The 23,017-nt window shown below is 42.8% G+C and overlaps 1 protein-coding gene across 2 annotated transcripts in view; it reads right to left on the reverse strand.

The window, feature by feature from the left end:
• The window catches only part of cdh4 (cadherin 4, type 1, R-cadherin (retinal)), a 267,007-nt gene that overhangs the window by 8,995 nt on the left and 234,995 nt on the right, over window positions 1-23,017 (reverse strand). The window contains exons 9-12 of one of the 2 annotated variants that reach the window (XM_033627295.2): window positions 19,405-19,542; window positions 13,242-13,427; window positions 12,746-12,999; window positions 8,093-8,244 (exon numbers count right to left, since the gene is read on the reverse strand). In XM_033627295.2, coding sequence (XP_033483186.2) covers window positions 8,093-8,244; window positions 12,746-12,999; window positions 13,242-13,427; window positions 19,405-19,542 — 730 coding nt within the window. The remainder of the gene's footprint in view (window positions 1-8,092; window positions 8,245-12,745; window positions 13,000-13,241; window positions 13,428-19,404; window positions 19,543-23,017) is intronic. The other variant, XM_033627296.2, reaches the window with a different exon arrangement.

Below are 23,017 nucleotides of genomic sequence, written 5' to 3' on the forward strand. Positions count from 1 at the left end.
ATTTGTACAGAGCACCCAAACAAAACAGCCCGAACAAATGAAAGGACACATACATTTTTTAGCCCTTGCGTTTAGAAGCGGCTGCTTTCTGAAGAGGCGAGACTCATATTGGAGGGGACAACACTCACATAAAGATTGCTGTTATCTGCACTCTGCAAAACCCACTGGGAAATGGCTCAAACGCTAACCCTTCGCTACATCCAGCAACACAAACTCATCATAACTTATTTAGGGTTTTTCGTGGCTGCCAGGCCAGAACAGAACCATCAGGTTGGGAGACACATCTTTTGATGTTTTATGCATTAACAGCAAATCTCTAATGTGCTTTGATTACAGCACGTAACTGACTGAGAAATGTTGTTTTTCAGCCACACTGTTCCTGTTGCTCTTGGTGCTGTACAACACGGTGCTGGGAATAAGCGCCTCATTGTTTTTTCAAGTGCACTGCTTGTTTTCGAAGTAAAGTGAACTGGAAGTTGTTTCGCTGGTCCGTCTTGGGCTGCGCGACATGAAAACAGTGAAAACATTTGTAAAGAACTTGAACTCTTGTGTGAAGTTAAATGTGCAACTCGTGGACTGAAGATAATAAAGTATGTCTCTGTAGAAATTGATTTTTATCATTACATCTACATGTTTTTTTGTCGAACAGAATATGTAAAAGGCCCTGAAAACATTTTCTTAATCATAAATCGAGACTGTCTGCCAAAGTTTGAACGGTTTTTGGTTATTTAACACATGGGCAGATCATGAGACAATGGGCCCCCGGGCACGGATATGCGAAGGACCCCACCACCCACACAGGAGCAAGATGCACAGACTTTGTGGTGGATTTGAGTCTCTTTGTAATCATTATGCATTTTTCTGTTGTATTGTGTCTCCCTGAGGTAGTTTTGTGTCTTTCTTTTTGTTGTTTTGTGTGTATTTTTGCATGTTTTACATCTTTTTGTAGTCGTTTAGGTCTCTCTGAGGAAATTTTGTGTCTTACTGAGGTCATTTTGTGTCACTTCAAAGTCATTTTGTGTCTCCTTGTGGTTGTTTCACCTGTTTTTTGTCGTTATTGTGTGTCTACTTGTGATTGTTTTGTGTGTTTTTGTAGCCCTTTGGGTCAATTTGAGGTAATTTTGTGTTTTTTTGGTTGTTTTGTGTCACTTTGTAGACATTTTGAGTCTCCTTGTGATTGTTTTGCCAGTTTTTGTAGTTATTTTATATCTTTTTGCAGTTGCTTTGCACGTCTTTGTCTACCTGGTCTGTACTATTTTGTAAGGGAGCACTATGGTGCCCCTTGACACCTTAGGCCCCTGGCCCTGTGACTGGTAAGCCCATTCTGTAATCCAGCCATGATTTCACATGTAAAATAGTCTGTGCTGATTTGTCTCTGCTCATCTCCCTGCTTTGTGGTAATTGGGGCTTGCTTGCAAAGAGACGGTGATTTCAGTGCACCAATCAGGATTTAGCAGCATCTGAATCCAAACATGACAGTTTGTTGCGAGGCCACTGTCAATCAAATCTGATCAAACCACAAACAAACAGTCAATCAAATTAAGATAATTAGCAGAGTTTAGAGCGACACTCTAATAATAAATAACACAGGAGGATCATTTCTTTCAAAATTCAGCTTTGATTGTTTCTTATTTAGTCATTAATACTTAATGTCACAGGGAAATATTCAAGATGTGAAGTTTTCAGGGGCTTGAAGCTATTGAAGCTGGCAGAAGTGTGGGCAGAAGAAATCAGCAAAAGACAGACTCATAAATGATAATCTCTCATTTTAAAGTGTTTGTTTTCACTGGGATTTGGTTCAAATTACTGATATAAACATATGGGCAGAGTTAAAATGATCAACAGACTCCAGCGCGCTTTAAAACTAACAGCAGACAAATTGAGTTGGATTTCTTTTCTGCAATTATGGAGCAATCTGTGGAAAGACTCAATAAAATCAGAGGATGTAATCAGATAGTTATCAGTCACCAATGGTAAATTTACTCAAGTACTATGCTTTAATGCAAATTGGAGATACTTGTGCCCTACTTGATATGATACACTTCTACTCTACTACATTTAAGAGGGAACTTTTGTACTCCATGGCATGTATGTGACCCCTGATAGCTAAGAGCTGCTTTGAAGATTCAGATTTCACTCACAAAACATATCTGCTTCTAATATATGATGATTTGCTAAATTAAAGCAGCTCCACAGAAGTTTATATGTGGATTTTTTTTTCCTAAACCAGGGTAGGTATTAGTATGATACAGTCATAAAAACCCATATCATAATATTTCTGTGTATATAGGAGTGTTCTTCCACAAACAATAAATATCACATTATAGTGAACGTATTTAAAATCACATATGAAACTGGTATCCAATACATGTGTCCACTGTTAGGAGCTGTGTCCACCAAAGCGTTTTTTTTTTCCTCCTGGCAATGGGCCTCATATTTAGGCTACACTACAGATGCCAACAGCGTGACGAGTTGCTGAGTGTCTATTCTGCGCTAAACTTTTAAAGTCAAGACGTGTTCAATTTTTGGTAAAGTGCTGCACTTGTTTCTGTCACTTTTTAGCCAGCTATCACATCTTACGTGTACAAAGGCTGAACAACAACAAAGGAGGAGAAACATGTTTATATACTATACATATATAATAATATGCTTCCTCTCATTAACCACACAGACCCATGAGTCCGACCAGTGTTTCCTGGGGCGTTTTTCAGCCAGGAAAAAACACTTTTGGGAACATGGGGCCTGATGCATTACATCTGACAAACCTCCTTTCACATGTCAATCAAAAACGTCAGTAACTAATTATGTTTGTTAATCACACTTCTGATTCTACTTAAAGACCAATTTCACTGCAGGAAGGATGATCTTTTCATAAAAGTGAGCTGTCTATGGAGAATAAAAATGCAAATACTTTTGAAATTGGTGCTACATGACCAGAGAAAACAGAGCAAAAAGGCTGTGGCATTTGCTTTTACTCACAAGGTAAAAAACCTACAATAACCAGAATGCACTATGCCACATTAGACTAATTAACCCTCCTGCTGGTGGGTGACGCTATGCATGCTTGTCTGTTTTGACACAGGAAACAATTTGGCGGCCAGATGGTAACAAACAATTTCAAACTACAGTTAAACAGTGAGCTAAATATGTTCCTGAAAACATTTGAGGTGAGATTTAGGCAAAGCAGTGACAGAATTTTGGCTCATCAGCACTGTCTAGTTTCGCTTCTATACTCTTTGTGTCCGTGGTGGCAGGCATACAAAAATGTAAAAGTACATTCTGTAGTTTGAGCAACAGTCCCAGAGCCAGCGGAAATTCACTAGATGACACAAAACATGTCATTCTGTGGATATGAAGTGGGAGATGAGCAGGGAGATCTGGGTGCTACTTAGATGGAGGGAATTTTACCATAGTACATGTACAGATACTACCCACATTATTATAATACAAAGGATCCCTTTAAGTTACCGTTTGAATGAAAGAATTTTGCTTGTAATTAGGCATTGCTAAGGATCTGAATATTATTCCACTATACATTCTTTTGTGATACCACTTCTGATCATCTCATCTACAGATGAAGGAAGTGAGCGCACTGCTCTGTTGAACAAACAGACTGCAGTGATATATTGTGGCCTTGATATTCAGTTGACAACCCCTGTGCACAGACTGTCAGCAAGCCGAACAATTCCTGAAGCAATGCAGCATAGATGGAGTTTACCCCAGCAGCTCATCAGTGTTGTATTTCAAATTTTTCTCCTCTATCAGACAGTAACTTGGTGCATCAACTATGTAAAGGTCTGTTGCCCCAGGCCCCAAGTCCCATCGACCGTCTTGTCGGTTATGATTGGCTGGGTGCTTTGTTGCTCCTTGCGCTTCGCTTGAGTAGAATAAGTAAAGAGAATTTCAATCAAAGTGGAATATATCCCCTTGTTGACACTGAGCTCCAGAATCAATAGGGAGTCAACACTTTGAGCTTAAGTTGGTGTGCTTCGGGGCAACCAATCCCTCTTTTCTCACTGGAGTAAAAACACCTGGGTCCCTCCTACTTACACAGAGAGCAAGCACCTCTATTTGTTGTGCTTAACTTCTTTAGCTTTGTACATTGTTGCAGCAGCTCAAGCCGATACTCAAGACCTTCATTGACAGATCCTGTTTTGATTTTTTTTCTATTAGACACAGGGCAATGAAGGTCGGTGCATATTTATGTACAGTATACTTTATACGGAGCAGTGTGTGAACAGAACATCCCACTCATTCAGAGTTCACTCACACTGTGGGGCATCTGGCAGGAAAGTAGCAAGGGTGACATATTCAACATGTACAACTTTCATTCATGGAATTGCGGCAGTAGCTCAGTCCATAGCAACTTGGTTTGCGAATTGAATGGTGGCTGGGTCAAGTCCCTGTCCAGACCAAATATGGAGTGTGGACTGGTAGGTGGAGAGGTGAGGTGCCCCTGAGCACGGCACTGAACCCCCACCTGCTTGGGGTGCCTGGTCATGGGCATCAGCCTTGCTTTGACATCTTCCATTTTATACATGTATAAGTCCAGTTTGTGCATGTGTATTTCGGGCCTGTGTGTGTTTGAAAACAGAGTGAAAAAATGTAATTTCCCATCTATCCATCCATTTACATCTGCTTATCCGGAGCCAGGTTGTGGGGGCAGCTGGCTGAGCAAAGCACCCCAGACGTCCCTCTCCCCAGCAACGCTTTCCAGCCAACAGAACAAGGTGTTCCCAGGCCAGATAAGTAATCCCTTCCGCATGTTCTGGGTCTGACCCCTGGCCTCCTACCAGTGGGATGTGCCTGAAACACCTCCAGTGGGAGGCACCCAGAAGGCATCCTGATCAGATGCCCGAACCATCCCAACTGACCCCTTTTGACACGAAGGAGCAGCGGCTCTACTCTGAGCTCCCTCCAGATGTCCGAGCTCCTCGACCTATCTCTAAGGCTGAGCCCAGACATCCCACTGAGGAAACTCAATTCGGCAGCTTGTATCTGCAATCTCATTCTTTCGTTCACTCACCAGAGCTCATGACCATAGGTGAGGGTTGGGATGAAGATGGACCAGTAAATTGAAAGCTTCATCTTCCGGTTCAGCCGTGGAATTTAATTTCCCCTTGGGGATTAATAAAGTATATCGTCTTCTTCTTCTTCTGACAGAAATCCACAACTGTTTGTTCGGCTTTTGTGTAGTTTTGGTCCGTAAAATGATTTTAGTATTAAGTAAAATGAGGCATCTTCCTCAATTTTGTCATAATGGGTCTCATTCATGAAAAGTGAGTAAATCTGTGTGTAGATGTGCACATAAAAGCCTACGCTACTAAAAACCTACTCTGGATTCAGGAACGCCGCAGGAAACTCGTAAACACATGTGTATGATCATGAATGCCAATCCATCGTAAAGTGACAGCGCGCTCCCAGTATTCAGCAATTAGCATAAATCCCTGCCCATGAATAGCCAATCCAGTCGACCTGTCAGTCATGGTGCAAAGAAAGAAAGAGAAAGAAAGAAAAGAGTTTTTCCGAAGCGGAGATCGAAATAATTTTGGGTGAAGTGGACTTAAGAAAAAACATTTTATTTTCTTCAGTTAGTAGTGGTGTGATACGGGCAGGCAAAGCGAAGGCCTGGAGGGAGGTAACAGATGCTGTTAATGTTGTCTCCATAGTAAAAAGAACCATGTCAGAGGTGAAGCGTAAATGGTTTGATATGAAACTGGAGGCAAAGAAATGCATAAGCACACACAAAAAAAAATACAACAGTCACCAAACAAATAGAAGATTCATTTTTGGGGTTCTGAATGAAGTGGGAACGGGAAACCAGAGATGTTTTGTGCGTAATGGATAAACTCTAAATCAGTGATGGGCCCCCCCCCCCCCCCCCCAAAAAAACGTGTTGTCTCAAATAATTCTTTCAGCTGGTGCGTGCTCCTTCGTGGCTCCACCACCTGCTGCCCCTGCTGAACCCAGGCACCGAGGCCGAAGAGGCTGTGATCCGGCTGTCCTTACGGATATTTTTATTATCATCATTCAACATGTAGAAAGAACGTGTAAGCTATTGAGTCGATTTACATAGATAATTCACAATCATGAACCTAATCTGGATCTTAAACCTGCTAATTGCCAACTAATTTAACTAAATGTGTTATATTTTTAATATTTTGTCATGTTTAGATTACGTGTTTCAAAGGCATCTGTGTATTGTGTACATAACAGAGCGCAATACAAATTAAAATTGTAATTTCCAATAGTGAAAAGCAAAATTTATGAGCTTTACTAAATTTACACAAGCACTACAAGTGGTCAGGAGCAGGAGTAGATTTTGTTAGTAGCTACGAAAAGATCGGAGCTACTAAAATATTGATGAATGCGGACATGCACGTAAATTTCCATCTGTGAACAGTTTATACACAAATTCCTTCTGCTCACGTTTCATGAATGAGACCCAATGAGTTTAAAGAAGCTAACCTATGTCATCCAATAGATCTATATAAATTTGCATTAGCCTTTGTGAAATACATAGAGGTGACAAGACAGACAAATATCTCAATATGTGCCTTTACTATTGAGGTAAGGTGTATTCAGTTGAAAGTAAATACAGTGTATACAAGCAAGTGACAGCACAATACCTTCCCTGAAGGTACAGACCCAATACATAATATTACACATTATGTTTCATATTGTGATCATAGTTTTAGACGATCAGTGTCTGAGTAGTGTGAAATATGAAAGAAAGATGTGTGACTTGACTATGTTGTTGCTCATAATGACAAGCACTACATTCATCCGCTGCCTGCGCTATGGTGCTTACCTTCTGATGATGAGTGATGATGTAAAATTATAATAGATTCCTTTTCAGTCAGATGATGATTGATGTTTTATTATCAACTTTAAAACAAAGCTAATGCAATTTTCTCACAATGAAAAACTTCCAAATATAACAAACAAGATCAGGAGTTTACATCTGTGCTAGCAGTTATGTCAGGCTGTTCACAGATTTGAGCGGAGCCCTAACATCAGCATGCTAGAATGCTCACAATGACAATGCTCATATGTTGATGCAGCATGGCATTGTAGGTTTTGGAAAACCATGAATACCTTACATTTGCACGTTATATATGTGGCATATTAACATTTCTAACGTGACGAAGTATATGAGCTGACTTGACCTGAAAATGGAGAGGATGGTGGTTTGTGTGACACCTAGGCGAGATGCTGCCAAACTGCAGGCCAGTGCAGACAACTCTTCAAGACAGACAAACAAAACCGATCATGTTTTAGTGTCCTGTTGCTGATTTTCCAGTGGCTTAAGGGTCAGGGTAAGGGATAGCCACCAAGCATGGGTGTTTTTGGGCAAACCTTTTCCACCAGGAACAGTGCCACAAAAGCCTTAGGTTTAGGGTTACCAAGTATCTAGCGGTGATTGTGCCCCAAGAACCGGGTATTTTAAGCTAAAACATAATCTTTTTCTTACCATAACCAAGTGATTTTTGTGCCTAAACCCAACCACACATATCGAGGAAACGTACAGTGTCAACATTTTTTCTGCTGATTGGGTTGGCTGATATTTAGCAAGCATAACGCCATATTAGTTTAGCGCCTTAGCAAATTTTTGCTAATTAGCACTGAACGGGAGTACCACTAAGGCTGACAGGAATGCTGCTAGTTAAGCAGGTATTTGGTCATGAGCAAATTATTGGATAAAGTAGAACTGTGACCTGGTGGTGGAGCCTGATAAAGTTGAGGGAAAACCAAAGTTTAAATTCTCTCTGAAGCTTTCATGGTGATTCTTCTGATATTTCTTGAGATCATTCAGTCAAAACCACAAAGGTCAGCCTTATGGTGGTGTTAGAGGAAACGTCAGGGGATCACCAGACCATTAGGATTGATTTTCTGGGGGCCATGAATGCCTATACCAGATGTCCGGGCAATCCATTAAATAGATTTTTTGGTCTAGACCAAAGTGGTGGACTGAACAACACTGCTATCCCTAAAGCCACGCTGCTAATGTGGCAAAGAGGAGCCTATATTGTTCTTTATGTGCCCTACTGTTTATCAGACAATCATGACACACACAGTCATATTGACTTACCGGACTTACCATTGTCGAATGCCAGGAACGTGGCCTCGTACACGTTGTTCTTGACGTACATGGACTCTCGGTCCAGCAGGGCCATGGTGGTGATCTGACCATTGGTCCTGTTAATCTTAAGCCAGTTAGCTGGGTCTGACAGCTTGGAGTACCTGTGCACAAACACAAAGATGGCGAGAAAGCCAGATACTTCATTAAATTCAAACACAAACACACAGAAACAAATTCCACACATTAATTTTCGCAGCCAACTGTTAGTCGAATTCCAACAGCTCTAAATCTTTTATTTGCGGATCCAAAGTACCCATTAACAGGTAAAATGTTCATTACCATAATAAGCAATACCAGCCAAGCACCTTTGAAATATTACAGTGACATGGAGAGCAGAACATATGTTCAGCGAGCTTATCATAGCAGCAGCTCATTAGCATGAAGACCGATGAAAACCTGAACCCATATGCAGAACAGCCAAGCAGCGCTCTTAACAACTTCACTGCTCTTTGTACCCACACAGCGACTCTCATCGCTGTCATCAGTCAATACGTCAGCGGAGTGGAAAGTGACAACTGCAATTAAAGTCGATAAATCCCATTAACAACTATGACAAGTCTAAACAGCAAACCGAGTGGAGGAAGCGCTTCATTCTCAGGTTTAATGACAAATAGTTAATTGCAGACAAGTGAGAAGTCTCACCTGTAGGTAGATGGTCATCATGTCATCACAATGACAGGAGGTGAGAGACACAAGTAGACGGAGAGAAAAAGTACGAGAGAGATCAGAGGTGGTTTTCTGAATTTAAGCATGGTCGGTAGAAAACGTGATGAGGGGGAAAGGGGGCTTAATTAAAGCAGTGCGTTGGAGGCTGACAGTGGTTAGCCAGAGCCTCGCAGGCATGGAGACAACTAATTCCACCTCCAGCTGAAGACACACACACTCCTGCGCTGGTACACATTAAGCAAACAGACAGACAGACAGATCTTTTACATTTTCTTCTTGAGAGAATAAAATGAACAGATGAAAATAAATCTAATTTCTAGTGAAAGAGCTTGTCATGCAGCGTTAGTCAGGATCTGATGTTACCCTGCAGGTTAGATTCTGGTGTTTTGCATGTCATGCCTGGCACTCTGATCCCCTTCCTGTGCCAACAAGATGTCACCTCCTGCTGTCTTCATGTAGCTGGCAGAGCAAAGTGTCTTACAATACTGATGACTGCCGTAACCCTTATCCCTTAATGTTCTGTTTGGGGTCCTGGAGACTCTGGGTCCTTTTTTAACAGCTCAAAAACACACCTTATATTATTGTTTCATCAGCTATGATAGTTTGTGAACTGATGACAGAAAAAGAAATGATGCATTAACTCTGGCGTCTCAGAGACCCAGCTATAAAAATGGTTAAACAGATTTTATATTCTCTATCTTTGTGATAGGTACTGACACCAACTGATAATTTTATTCAGCACTTCTGCCAAATTCCAAATAAGTCTATTTGGATTTCTGTTTTAGAGTTTTATAGCAGTTCATTACCATCAAACTGAGTCAAGTTTGCAGCAAAGAGAAGGGTTAAACAACATACATAACAGTTAACACTGTGCATGAACACATCCTGTGTAGACACGGCCTTAAGACTGAAACTGCTGCTCTATCAGAGTGCTGCCTCTGCTCTGCGGGCTGTGTAGACATTGTGTAAATGTCAGGATGTCTCGGCCTATGCTCCCTCAATTTTGACCAGTCTTTATTTAATCTGTCTCTTGTGAGTCTCCCAACTTCATGGAAATGCAATACTAATTTGCTGGAGTACCCTTTGATCCTACACCCAAGCCCTAACCGTAGATTCTTAGAAGTGTGGAGCAACCAACATGACCTCACATCACAAAGAATGTCCGCACTCCACAGGGCTAATATTCTAATACTAATAAGAAGAGAAAAAAAAAACACACACACACACACACACACACAAATTAGCTCATGCCGCCACTTAAATCACATCTAAAAGTTAAATCAGCTGGCAAAAGCACTCCGTCTCACATCATCTTCTCTTCTCCAGAGAGAGGAAAAAAGCGAGAAATTCAGAAATATAAAAAAAAAACCCTGAAGCTGGCTCTTCTCCCATCTCATCCACTGCTCACGCACAGGCCTTACACTCATCCTCTGTGGGTGCTCGTGTGCATGTTCGCATGCGTTTTGTGAGCCTACGGCTCTGCATTTCTCTGTCTTTTGTGTGAGCTTCAGTGAGGGTTCAAGCGAGGTCACCTAAAGGGAATACAGCAGCAGCAGAGATGAGGGTGTCTGAGCTTGAGCTGAGCGTCTGCTGGCAAGCTGCTTTGGAGAAGACAGCAGCTCTGAGCTCCCATCAATAACAGACACACAGACTGACAGAGAAGAAAGTGACAGGGTCAGCGGGAGCGAGAGGGAGGAAGGGATGAGAGAAAAGAGAGTAAAAGAGGAGTTACTTCTCTCAAAGGGCAGGGGAGCTCAGTCCACTTAGTTTGCATGACATGTCTTTTAGGGAGAGAAACCTGAGATGTGGATATTGCTCACTCCTCTGTACAGTGTATGAGAACATCTCCCACTACCTCCCTCGCTATCAATTCAGTAACATTTCCACTGGGTTCCTCCGTGGAAGAGGCCGTCTCACTGACATTAAGAAAAATCAATCTCTCTCGTTGGAGCTGGCTATGGAGTGGAACGATGCCGCTGGACCTTAGTGGGCATGTGGGAGTTTCTGTCACACAGGGTCGATGCCTGGATGGCACAATGCCCGCTGTGTGTCACCCCAGTTAGGAAGGATGGAGCTGGGGATCAATGAGCAGGAAGAGAAGAAGATAGGGATCTAAGGAGGGCAGACAGACAGTGTCCAACTCATTACGGGATGACCTCTTCACACCAGTCGCCTGGCAACGGGGAAGTAACTGGAGCTCGGTCTGTGGGCGGAGGGTCGGTTGAGAATGTCACATAAGAGGGATAAGCTGCAGAGAAACTGCTTAAACACTGATGACACACAGATTGAAAGAGAGTTACATATCCAGGAGAAGACAGGTTGGACAAAATAAAGGAAATGCCTCGCTATAGAGTCATCTTTGGCCCTCTGAGGGGCTTCAGTCCTCTGTTGGAACACTGTAAGGTGAATCCTTAACTGTAAATGTATCCAAGAATCTTCATGTTCATTTAAAGAAATGGCAGAACAGATGGTGGTTCAACATAGATTGAGAATGCAGTAGGCAGGGCAGCGTGAGCAACGAGTGTCACCTACAGAAACTAGTAAACATAAATCAAATACAATTGATGTCAACATCCTCAAGTATGAAGAATCTAAGGAGACTTTATTACATGGAGCAAATAATATATTAAAGCTCCAAAAACCCACACAAATAAGAAGGTAGAGTTTTCTTCAACATGCTTTTTATATTAACTGATTCTTCTTCTCCTCATATCCTTATTAAATTACAGTGATTTTAATTTGTGCATGAGGTAATTTTGTTTCCTTTATTGCTTTATCATTCATGTCACTTAATGTAATTAGTTTCCATGAATGTTTTATGCATTAACTTATACTTTATATAGAGGCATCTGGAAACTAGATAAGAAAAAATCTGATATGTTAAAATGTATTGCACAATATATAACTGATTATATGTTAAGTGTAAAGGGCTGCTGTTAGTGACAAACCCACAGAGAAATATCACCCAACTACAGTTCCCCCTGATGTTGTTTAGCAAGGTTGATGAGAGTAGCTGGTGAAGACAGTGAAGCTAAAATGTTAGATATTTCCTTCAGGAGTCAGTGGAGACCAAAACAGAGCTAACAGGATGGTGAATATTAGACTTACGTTGATGAGATAGACACAAACATGACTCCAGATGAATGCTAATGTTGCTCTGTGTCTGCTGGATGTGTAAATTAGCAACTGTTTGCCATGTTACAGCTTGTTTTTACTTCCTCCAAGTGGCCAAAAAAATCAATTGATGCATCTTTAAAGTTGATTCCAATAGGATTTAGGCATTTCAGGTGAAGGTGCTGTCATAATATGCTAATCAGGACGTCCAAGGTGTCCTTGTTGTGTCAGTTGACACTGATTTATTACATTCAGGAAATAATGCCTCAGTTCCATTACATGGTTCGGCTCGATTCGACTCGGCTCGACTCATATTTGATACCAGGTCCTTTTCTCCATTTAATCCAATTCGTTTTTCACTGTGGACAGTACTCCCTCAATGTAGGCAATTCTCAGCTGATCACCATAGCAACACTATGCTAATCCCTTCATTGGCCATCAATGCACTTTGTCACTTGTAAAGCACAGTGAGCTCTGTGGTTCTTCTACCATTTTTTAAAATCTGGGAAGAGTGAATAAAAAAAATTGCGGTCACTATTGATGGTAGCTTGGCTGGTGGGTTTGTGCAGATTCCCCTGTGTTGTGCAAGTATCCATTCTCTCTGACCAATCAGTGGTCTGCAGTGTTTTAACCCCACCTTCCAGTATTGGCACAGCTCACTTGAAACCTTGACTGAGCTGGTATCAAAAAAAGTACCAGGTACTATCCACAGCTTTTCCTAATGGAAAACCAAAAGCAAGTCGAGTTGAGTGGAGCCGTGAAGTACCATGCAGTGGAAATGCATAAGTAAAATCCTCCATAATATGGTGTGCTTCAAAGTACCTGACAATCTGGTGGATGAAGTGGTCAGGGTCCTGAGCGGCAAACACAGTGAGAGTGGTCCCTGCCGGCACACCCTCTTCAAAGCGTATCATCTTGGGGTTGACGGGGAAGACAGGCGGCTCGTTCACATCCTGAACTGAAATGGTGACTCCCGCTGTGGACTGAAGCGAGGACTGGATGCCGCTAGCCAGGTGGGCTTGGTTGGAAACCACCACAGTCAGCATGAAGGCACGATTCATCTCAAAATCCACCGGCTAGAGAAGAAACGAGGAGGTGGGAGAGAGGAGACAGAGAGAGAAGGGAGGGAAGTGAGTGTAGCTGATTGCGAGATTAGCTCTAACTGAGTTCCAATTTGAGAAATGACATATAATTCAGTGAAAACAATGTGAGACCAAAGTACTCAGCCATCCACATCTGGCACTTCAGAGCAGGTGGAAACATAGTAGCAGATGTCAGGGTGTGTGTAGGGAAGGCAAATATACAGCTTCATTTTCACCTTGACCACTGTCAGCATGCCCTCATTGGTGATGGGGTTGGTACGGATGGTGAAGTGTCCAGACGGGTCTCCGCTGACGATGCGGTAGACGGCATTCCAGTTGGGACTGTGGGGCTGATCCCTGTCCACCACTGTCAGGTTGGTCACCACCACGTTCACCTTGTTCTCTGGCACCTCCCCTGAAAACTACAGAGCAGGAGGGAGGGAGGAGGTAAAGGAGAGGGAGGGGAGAGGAGGTGACAGCAGGGAGGATGGGAGAGATAACATTATGCTGATGTTGGCTCCAGCGGTCGGCTAATGCACGTTAATAAGTTGATTTATTGAGATTCTTAACATTTGCTTGTGTCATCATCAATCTTTTAGCATTTTCCATAACTGTTATTATGAAAACAAACTGCTTTTAGGTCCAAGCCAAAAACACTCATTACACTGAAAGTGGTTGAAAAACAAATAAGGGAGAAATTAGAAAGGAGAGGAAGACAGAAGGAGATGCATTTGTTTAAATGTGGATAATAGAGAATCATATCTTCCATTATGTTAATGCTGTCCCTTATTCTACGCCATGTCTGCTCATATGAAACTATTATTTGAACTAATGGATTTGTTTAATTAAGTGTTTACCCATTTAATTTAGATTCTGTGCATTCACCAAATCTAGGTCTTAATAAGCAATTAGATAAGTACTGTAATTAAGGCAGCGGTAGGAATAATCTTTGGCTAATGATCTTCATTATATTGCAATCTGAAACAACTCCCCTCTGAACTAACTCTGGAGGAAACTTGGTTACAGCTGCAGAGCCTAAAGAAGAATTTACAGCACAATAGGATACATGTCCTTCTCTTTAGGGATTTATCTGGCTACAGAGGGATGGGCACTTGAAGGTACACACACACACACACACACACACACACACACACACACACACACACACACACACACACATCCCCGCTAAAAGCTCTCATTGTCAGACAATAATCCGTGTTTCCTCTTGTGAAGCGTTAACTTGTTTATGGGGTGTGTCTGCCAGCTGCTGTTCACTTTAATGGCTTCATAATCGTGGGATTGAAGCAGCGTCCAAAACGCCCCGATTTCTCCCTTCCTCCTCTCCCCCTCCCTCCCTCCTTGCCCCCTTTTTTCTCCTATCCCCTGCAGTACAACCATGCTGATAAGCACAGAACAAATTAAATATGCACTCTCAGTCTCTTGTGTGTGGGCTCCTCCATTTCATTTTCACCCCGAGGTTTAGCAACAAACACCAGCACAAACCTTCCATGCTTGTTGGGCTGCGCTGTCAGACAGCCAAATGGAATATGTACTCTCAGAGGCACACACAATGGCGCTGACTGTAGGGGAGGACGCTTCCAAAATGGCCACTCTCACTAAAATGCAATGTGGACCCATTGATAAGCCACTAGAGACACAGAATTCCAGTTTCTGAAGGATTCTGTAGTTACTAATACGTGGGGGGAAAGAGCAGGGCAAATAAGATTCAGTTGAATGTAATCATTAAACCAAATCTCTGCCGACTTTGCCAGTGAATATAAATCTGAAATGAGACAAAAATAAAAAGAATCATTAAACTTTAATACGAGTTGCTATCTCACAAAAAGTTGTTGACAGTATTACAGATTCTGGCTTTACTGGGCTTTATATATAAACTTAATGTGCCTCGCCTATTTAAACATTCAACAAGGAGGACTTTATAGGAGAAAAAAACAGAGCAACAGTGTGAGTTTGTTTGGTAACTTTAGGTGAAGCTGCTATGGCCACAGGTGTCTTAAGTTAAAGGTATAGTTTGAAGGATTTTCCCTAACAATGTACTGACTAGCCCCCAGCCAATAACAGGTGGGGTAAGGTCGGTATTTCACAAAAAGGTAGAGACCAGGTGCCAGACTCTAAGCAGGAAAGAGGAAGCTATTAAAATCGCAGAGACAGTTGAAAAAAAAATGCAAATACAGCGAGGTGAAATCAGAAGTTCACACTAAAAAAAAGTGAATCTGGGGTTGAATTTCACTTTCAATTTCACTGGTGAACACTGAAGGAGAGGATGGGGATAAAAAAGGAGATGCAGACTTGGCCTGTTTCCTGTTGGACTGATAGATACCAGCGGTTAGCCTTGTTAGGTTTGTTAAAGTATCGGCTTTCCCATTATAACAAATGTAACATTCCTACAATAGTAGAGCAGCTTGCAGTGTATGTGGGAGTGGCCAGACTTGAATGTTGTGTTTTAACCATCCCTGCATAGTATACCTTTGAGGGATAATGGTGGATGCTAAAACAAGTAGAGGTGGAAATCACAAACCAATTTTTTGTGTGTTTAGTTCAGTTCATAGTCACTAGCGATGTTGTGTGTTCATTTCTTTAATTAACTAAGTTTAAATGCATTTCAGATCACCATTTATACTGAGACATTCATTACTATAGTGTGGTGGTACGTACAGTCTGATTCTAACTCAAGCTAATGCCCTCAGTTCAGTATAAAACAACTCCATACAAGCACTGTTTTACGGCTCGGCAGCTAATTATTTGCAACAATAATGACATTACGATTATTTCTGTGGTTTTTGCGATTGATTAATAATATGCTTTGAGCCCCCAGGAAGTGTGCTTGGCTTTGAAGCCAATTTGAAGCCAATTTTGCAGTGGCCAAACAGTGGAATTACACCACCATGTGATGCCCTGCGGCCCAAAAAAACTTTTTCCCATTGATTTACATAGCGACAGAGACGTCTGTAACCAGTCAAAATTTGATCTGTTTGGTCCGATAACATTTAGAAAGTTTAGAAGAGCCGCAGGATTGAATTATTTTATCCCCATTAAAGTTAGCAGAGTGCTAAACCAGCTCAGCCAGCGGAAGTCTCTGGTGTGCTTGCTTTATAGACCACTAATTTTATATGCGGCTGTTGTTTTTGGCTTCACGTGCCACTAAGCAACTTTCATAAGAATTAACAAGGCCCTGCCTCGAACGCTGAATCTAGTTCTCTTTATACATCCATGAGCTGAGCTGACGACTGTACTGTCAGTCACCACTGAGCTTCTGATTCAGTCAGTGACTACAGTGATTGAGTATAGTCACAGTACCACCAGTGGTTGTTGACCTTGGGAAGAAAAGGACTTTTATAACTTCACCATTCAAAGCACAAGTATCTTCACCATCAAATTATGCCAGGGTTTTATTTCATAGAACTTTGACGTGTCAATAGATCACAAGTGTATGAAGGTCAGCACGACACAAAACCCATCTAATACAGGGTCACTTATACCTGAGCACTTGTAATTATTGCTTTTCATGTTTGAAACTGTCTATAAATCCAACTAGCCTTCACACATTTGTGCTGGAGTCCAGCCGAGGAAAATCAGCAGGGGTGCAGTGCAGACCCCAAATCATCTTAGAAAATAAATCTGCATCGAGGTGCTCTGCCCTGCAGCGGAAATCCACGGTCTTCTTACCAAAAACTGACTCAGCAAATGAAAATGTTCCACGTTAGACAGCGGAGCTATGGTTCAAACAGACTAAACGAGCTCTTCCTTTCCTTCATGAGGTGTTGAGAACAACACCAAATGGTAATGACAGCTTTACATACGAATAAATGTCCCAAAACAGACTCCTCCTAATATCAGACTGCCATCGGTCCACTTAAGATGGCTGTTATGTCTTCACTATATAGGGTAATAAAGATACAGCCACTGGCAACAGGCGTCTACCCTCACTCTTATTTTTCATATTATACGGACATATCAAGCTGTTTTTCCTAGCAGTCTGCTCTTTTTTTGTAAACACAAATCAGAGTCAAGGAGTGGGTAGCAGGGGAAAGTGGTGAATAATCTCTGGCACGCCAACTCCTCCAGCTGTTAAGAAGCTGCAGCTCTACAGGTGAATCACAAATACTGTAGCGCTCTATTCAGATCTGTAAGCCTGTGTGGCTGGGAGCTCAAGCTTTCAACCCCACAAGTCTCCCAAGCAACTCTCCTGCTCCTCATCACTGCTCGGTGAATGAAAAACCACTGGGTACACTTTAGCAGGGCTGTGATACACTTGATTTGATACTTTGATTAGATAGATTGTTGCAAGTACCATCGTCCTTTTGTTTATCACATAATGACGAACATTGCACTAACATTGCGCATTAAGGCCCATGTGGTGAAATGAATAAAACATTTGGCTTTTTTTTTTTTTAAATTAGATGCTATATATCAGCTTGGTTTACGCCCCCGCAAGCAATTTCACTTAATTAGCGCGCTTATGTTTTCTCTCTATGCCTCCCATAGAGAGCAATGAATTCTTCTCGCGTCTGTCATGCACAAATAATTACTGAACTGCTCCGAGTCTAGTTGCTTGTGTGGGAAGCAAAACAAAAAGAAGAGATTGACAAAGCAGCAGAAATGGCATCTGGTGGAGAACAATTTCTTTGCTGTGGATGTTCATGCGAGAGTGCGTGGCTGTTGGCGTCTCAGTGAAGGACATGCAGCAGGAACACATTTTCATTCATTTTCACTCACTACCACCTTTGAGTCACGCACCAAAATGTGGTCAACTGCTCTTTTACTGACACGCTCAGGCAAATCTGCAGCCATTTACTCAGGAGGGTTGCAGGGAAAATAATAAGGCCCTGAAGAGCTGACAAAAATTTATCACAGCGTGTGTGACCATACATCACTGTGCACTGTATATGTCAAGGACAATGTACAATGTGTTTTTTTTTTGTGTCTACTGAAGCGCAGCATGTCCATTTGCTGGCTGGCACAAGGACTCTGGTCCAGCGCTCCTCCCCGGTGAAGAGCGGTGACGGAGCCAGCGCCAAAGACGGGGGGGCAGAGCAGTTCTGAGCGGAGCGGCAGCCTTTTTCAGTGAGCTCTACCCCTGACAGCTGGGGAGCTCTTATCAGAGCATGCGGCTGGAACTGTACTGGCATGCACGCTGACGACGGGCCCCGCCGAGGAGACAGGGATCACAGTGTGTGACGCTGACACACTGCTCGCTCTGCCTCTGAGCTCGGCTGCAGACAGCATCTGTCTCTCTCTGGAATCTCAGAAATCCAAGCAGCTACAATCCTGTAGGTCTGTCAAGCTGCGGTCAGCATTTGATTGTGTTGTATGACCAAGCTGAGAGCAGAGAGTACAAGCAATACATGGGGCATGAATGCATACATGCACGGCATTCACACTCACACATTCACGCATAAAAGAGCTTCTGTTTTCAGTTGCTGTTCCGTCATCAATAACCTTTAAACCCTGACTCTCAAACATGAACAACTCCCTACCTAACCGCAAACACTGCCATAGAAAAGCGGGCCAGCGTGGCTTCCTGTCAAACCAGTGTAGAGGTATCAGGGACCGGGGCCAGATGTCTGTAGACAAACCCTGGCCATCAGAGGCCCCGCTGGCAGGGAAAGCACAGAGCGCAAAGGAGGGAAGCGTACACCTCCCGTCTGCAAAACTGATCTCGATCTCACTTTCAGTCGCTGTACCCTCCTCTGTCTCTCCATATGTTGTTCTTGCACAGTGTTTCTTTATCTGTCACCGTGTGTTTTTTTTTATTCTTAATATAACTGTTTTTATCCTGCATCTTTGTCAGCTGTTATATTTGCATTCCCTTCATCTCAATGTTCTCTGAAAACATATTTCAGTTGAGCTACTATTGCGTGATTGTTGTCTTTGACAGGGACCAGATAACGCATTTTCTAATAATATCTGAGAGCAGACTTTCCCATGGAGGCCTGTGTAACCTGTTCTGCCTGAGAATAATATACCATTATGTGCTATATGAAGGATAATGGCTCTGTGGGACAGTGGGGCAGCATATTGGCAATAGACACAAGAAGGTATAAAAATTTAATATCATGATTGTAGTGACCAAAATGTTGATGTTGCACAGTATTTACCGTGCATTTTTCAAAGCACCATAATCAAACATGGTTTCAATGATGATTAAAATCTGACAACATAATACTAACCACGAGGAAATGCACTGCAGTTTATCATGAAACCAGTAATCGTTCCATCCCTACATAGCAGCTAAATAAGCAGTTGTTAAAAAGACAGATCCAGGGTCAAGTCCTGCGGAGGAGCAGCTGTTGAATAAATGGTTATGACAGCCACCAAATATGTGAACCAGGAGAAGGCTGATGATTTTGATGAGGATAAACAAAGTTTAGGACTCACCGTTCTGACTGTCAGCTCCGGGGGATTGTCGTTAATGTCGGTGATGCTGATAAGAGCTGTGGCTGTGTTGGACAAGCCAAAGTTCAAGTTGCCCTCCATGTCAGTGGCCTGGACGATGATGGTATACTGGGACACTTTCTGTGAAAAGAAGTAGAAAACACACTGGGTGACTGGTGTATCAAAGGCTGCAACAAACCTGGACACATGACTCTAACAAAAAAATGAATATTTCTGTCATGTGACAATGACAAAGTGAGTCATATGAACGTATGAATGAATGAGTGAATGCATGAAATCTCCCCAACAACTAGCCATGCTTGCACATCTTCCCTTCTTTCTGCTCACTCACTGGAACAGAACAACTGGAGTCTGTTAGAGCATCTTATTTGCTCAATAGCAGATAGTAAATGTTGCACACACACACACACACACACACACACACACACACATGAAGACACACACAAAGTTGCAGGGAGGGAGCACTGTGTTGGTAAAAGGCCCATCCATTATTGCCTAAAAGTCTTGGCTTTCCGCTGTGGGAACAGACCAGGATCATCACTCATTTTAATGGAGGCGCCGCCACTTTAAGATGCGCCACAGTGCTGCAGATAATACCAGGAGGTGAATGGGCCTTATTTAGTCCAGTTACAGTGAGGGGGAGTTGACCCACAGTGTACTGCAGCACACACCGCAATATTACAGCACCATGACAAGAAACACCATCAAATGTTAGGCTTTGTTTAGACACAACCCAAAAAAACCCCAAAGAAGCAGAGAGAAAGTGCATCCACATCCCAACATGTGACACTGTCCATGGTGCTCAAAGTTCAGTCTGTCCCCAGACTCGCCACTGCAAAGACGACTGTGTGTGTGTGTGTTTGTGTGTGCCTCTTTCCTGACAGTATAAGCCTCTCTGCTTTGTGGTCTCTTTTTCTCCCTATTAATCCATTTGGCTCCAACCTCCACTGTGCCAGAGAAAAGCGAGGGAGAGAGAGACTGGACATCAAGGACAGGCCAGCATTCGGCACATGGGGGTTGCTGCTTTGTTAAGCATCCACAGCGCGTCCTACCAATGGTCTAATGTTCGTTTGCTGCTAGGCTAGTTTGGTCATGTGTGGGTTGCGCTTTCTAACGACTTAACAGCCAGCGGCACTGATGTCAGGGACTGCCTGGAGGAACCAGAACAAACCCGGGCAGAGGTCTTGTAAGTAAAGATGGGGGAGTTACTGCTTCCTGCTCTGATGGCTGCTTCTTTGCTGTTTTATGTCTTTGAGTCATGGCTTTTCTTCTTTTTTTCTCTCCCCTGGTTTATTCTGTTCTCTTTATTAACTCAAATTCTGTGCTTCTTTTGATCTCTCGCTATCTTTCTGATGGCATCTTGGTCGCTCAATGTTCTCCGCCTGTCTGTTCTCTATCCGTCTATCTTTCTGTGTGTCTTTCTGCCAGTCTCTGTGTATCTCTATATCTCCTTTCTCACTCCCACTCTTTTTTTTCGGTCGTGAAGGATGCAGTTGACTGTCAGATCAGTCAAACCATTGAGGCCAGTTAAAAAAACACTCAGCTGTAGTCATTTAGCATCCCTCCAAGTCATTATGAACAGCACAGACATGTTAATCTGCACCGAACCAGCCCTATTAATGAAAACTCAATACTGGCTGCCCTTTATTAGACTCATAATGAAATATCAATACCATCTCCCCTCATAGAGCGCTTCGGTAAATAGAGCCTCCAATGAATGTGTCTCTCTGCAGACTCATTTAGATCCAGTCACATACATCAATCTAGAAATAGCACCAGATGGCTGTACGAAGCTAATAGGCTCGAGCTTTGATGGACGCCTTTTTCTTTGGTCAGGTGAGGAGAAATGACTGGAGCTGAGCCAGCAGGTGGAGCTCTCACACAGTTTGAGATGTAGATGCAGGATGCGTCCCATCCTGCAGGGTTATATCACTCATCCGAGGGTAGTTGTGAGTTTATGGCCCTTCTAGTGAACACATACACATCCGCTAACGCTCCAGTGAGTGGGAACAGGTGGGACACTCAGACTCTTACACCGGGTATACACGTGCACGAGCACGCCAAACATACACACAGAGCCAAGCACACTCTGCTGTCCAAAAGTGGCTGCCCGAACAAGCCAGTAAAGGGCTCTCTAATGAGTCCTATAGAAGTGCTGAACAGAAAATCTCTCTGTTAGATTAGAGTCCAGCGCTGGCAGGAAATATAGCTTCTTGTCTCACGCCCAGCAGCAACAGCCCAAACTCCCCCACAGGCCTTGAGCCTCACGGACTTAATCTGTGGAAGCTGAAAGCCATCGGAGGCCACAGAAACACCTGTACACAGAGCTACGCCAACAATAAACCTCAGTCCCTCTTTTTCACAGCAACCAAATTAGGTCGTTTACCATCCAGGAGACTGAAGAAAGAAAATGGCTTCAGGCTATCAATGTTAGCTACTCGACAAGTTAAGACAAGCAGCAGACAGGAGAGGTGGAAAAAGCTGGCTGCTCATGGCTGGTAAGCAAATGGACTTGTTCTCCAGTGAGACTTTGTTAGCAAGTAGGGGAAATAATGGACTGAAACATGTAAGGCGATGTCGAACAAGAAAATAGAGAGAAGTGGTTTTCTGCCAAAACACGTACAGTGGTGAATTAATTATACCTGAGTGTGCTTTTTCACTTGGCGTGCCGAAAAGGACCACTCAGAGTGGGTAAAGAGGGGGAGGCCAGGCGAGTGAGAGACGTGCTTTTACTCGTGTCATTTGTGGATTGAGTTCCGGCCTGCCAGGCTCCTAGTGGCCACAGTCATTAGCTTGTCACTTACAATCTGTCTCAAATGGCCCAGTACTGGTGGCTAAAACTGTAGAGATCAGCTCCCTTCCTTGTTCTGACTCTCTTTACCTCAGTGACCCTCAGTGTCAGTGACCCCCCCACCACTGCTTCAGCTCCGCTCACCTGGGATCGCTTCAATTAAATTTCCTCGATTTGATTTGATGCCATTCGATTCCATTTAATCAGGCTTTAATTTAGCTCAGTTTAGTTACACATACAATTAAAAGCTGCAAAGTACTTTCAGTTGAGGGATTGTGACAGTACAATACACGTGTTGTTTTTGACATTTTCAACATCTTTTTCCAGTCAGTACCAAAAATATGCAGAGAATTCTGTTTTGTCTCAATCTTCATCATCCACCCCTCTCCTCATCCCTCCCAGGGATGTGTCTCAGGTTGGGTTGAGGACACAAACAGCTCAATACTTGTTTGAAAAGAACACACGCCAGCGCACTGTTCTCTGAAAGCTTTTCTCTGAATCCCATCGTAGAGAGACTTGCTCAGATACGTACATCTGAGATGTAAACTCAGAATCCACTTGATTAGATACGCCTCCACATTTACGCAAACAGCTCAGAGTCACATACTGGATAAATAAAGGCTGTGAGTCACATATGAATAAAACTGCTAGAATAAAACATGCAGACTGGGCAAGAAGTTTAGTTAATCGGCCAACTGAGCATTACGATACAACGGACATGATGAAGCAGATATGAGCGTGATGAACATGCTGCTGCCAGACATGCTGGCTTCAGTTGAAAGAAAGGGAAATGTCAGTAATGAG

Source organism: Epinephelus lanceolatus, chromosome 1, assembly GCF_041903045.1.
Source record: "Epinephelus lanceolatus isolate andai-2023 chromosome 1, ASM4190304v1, whole genome shotgun sequence".
In the NCBI taxonomy this organism is placed as follows: domain Eukaryota; kingdom Metazoa; phylum Chordata; class Actinopteri; order Perciformes; family Serranidae; genus Epinephelus; species Epinephelus lanceolatus.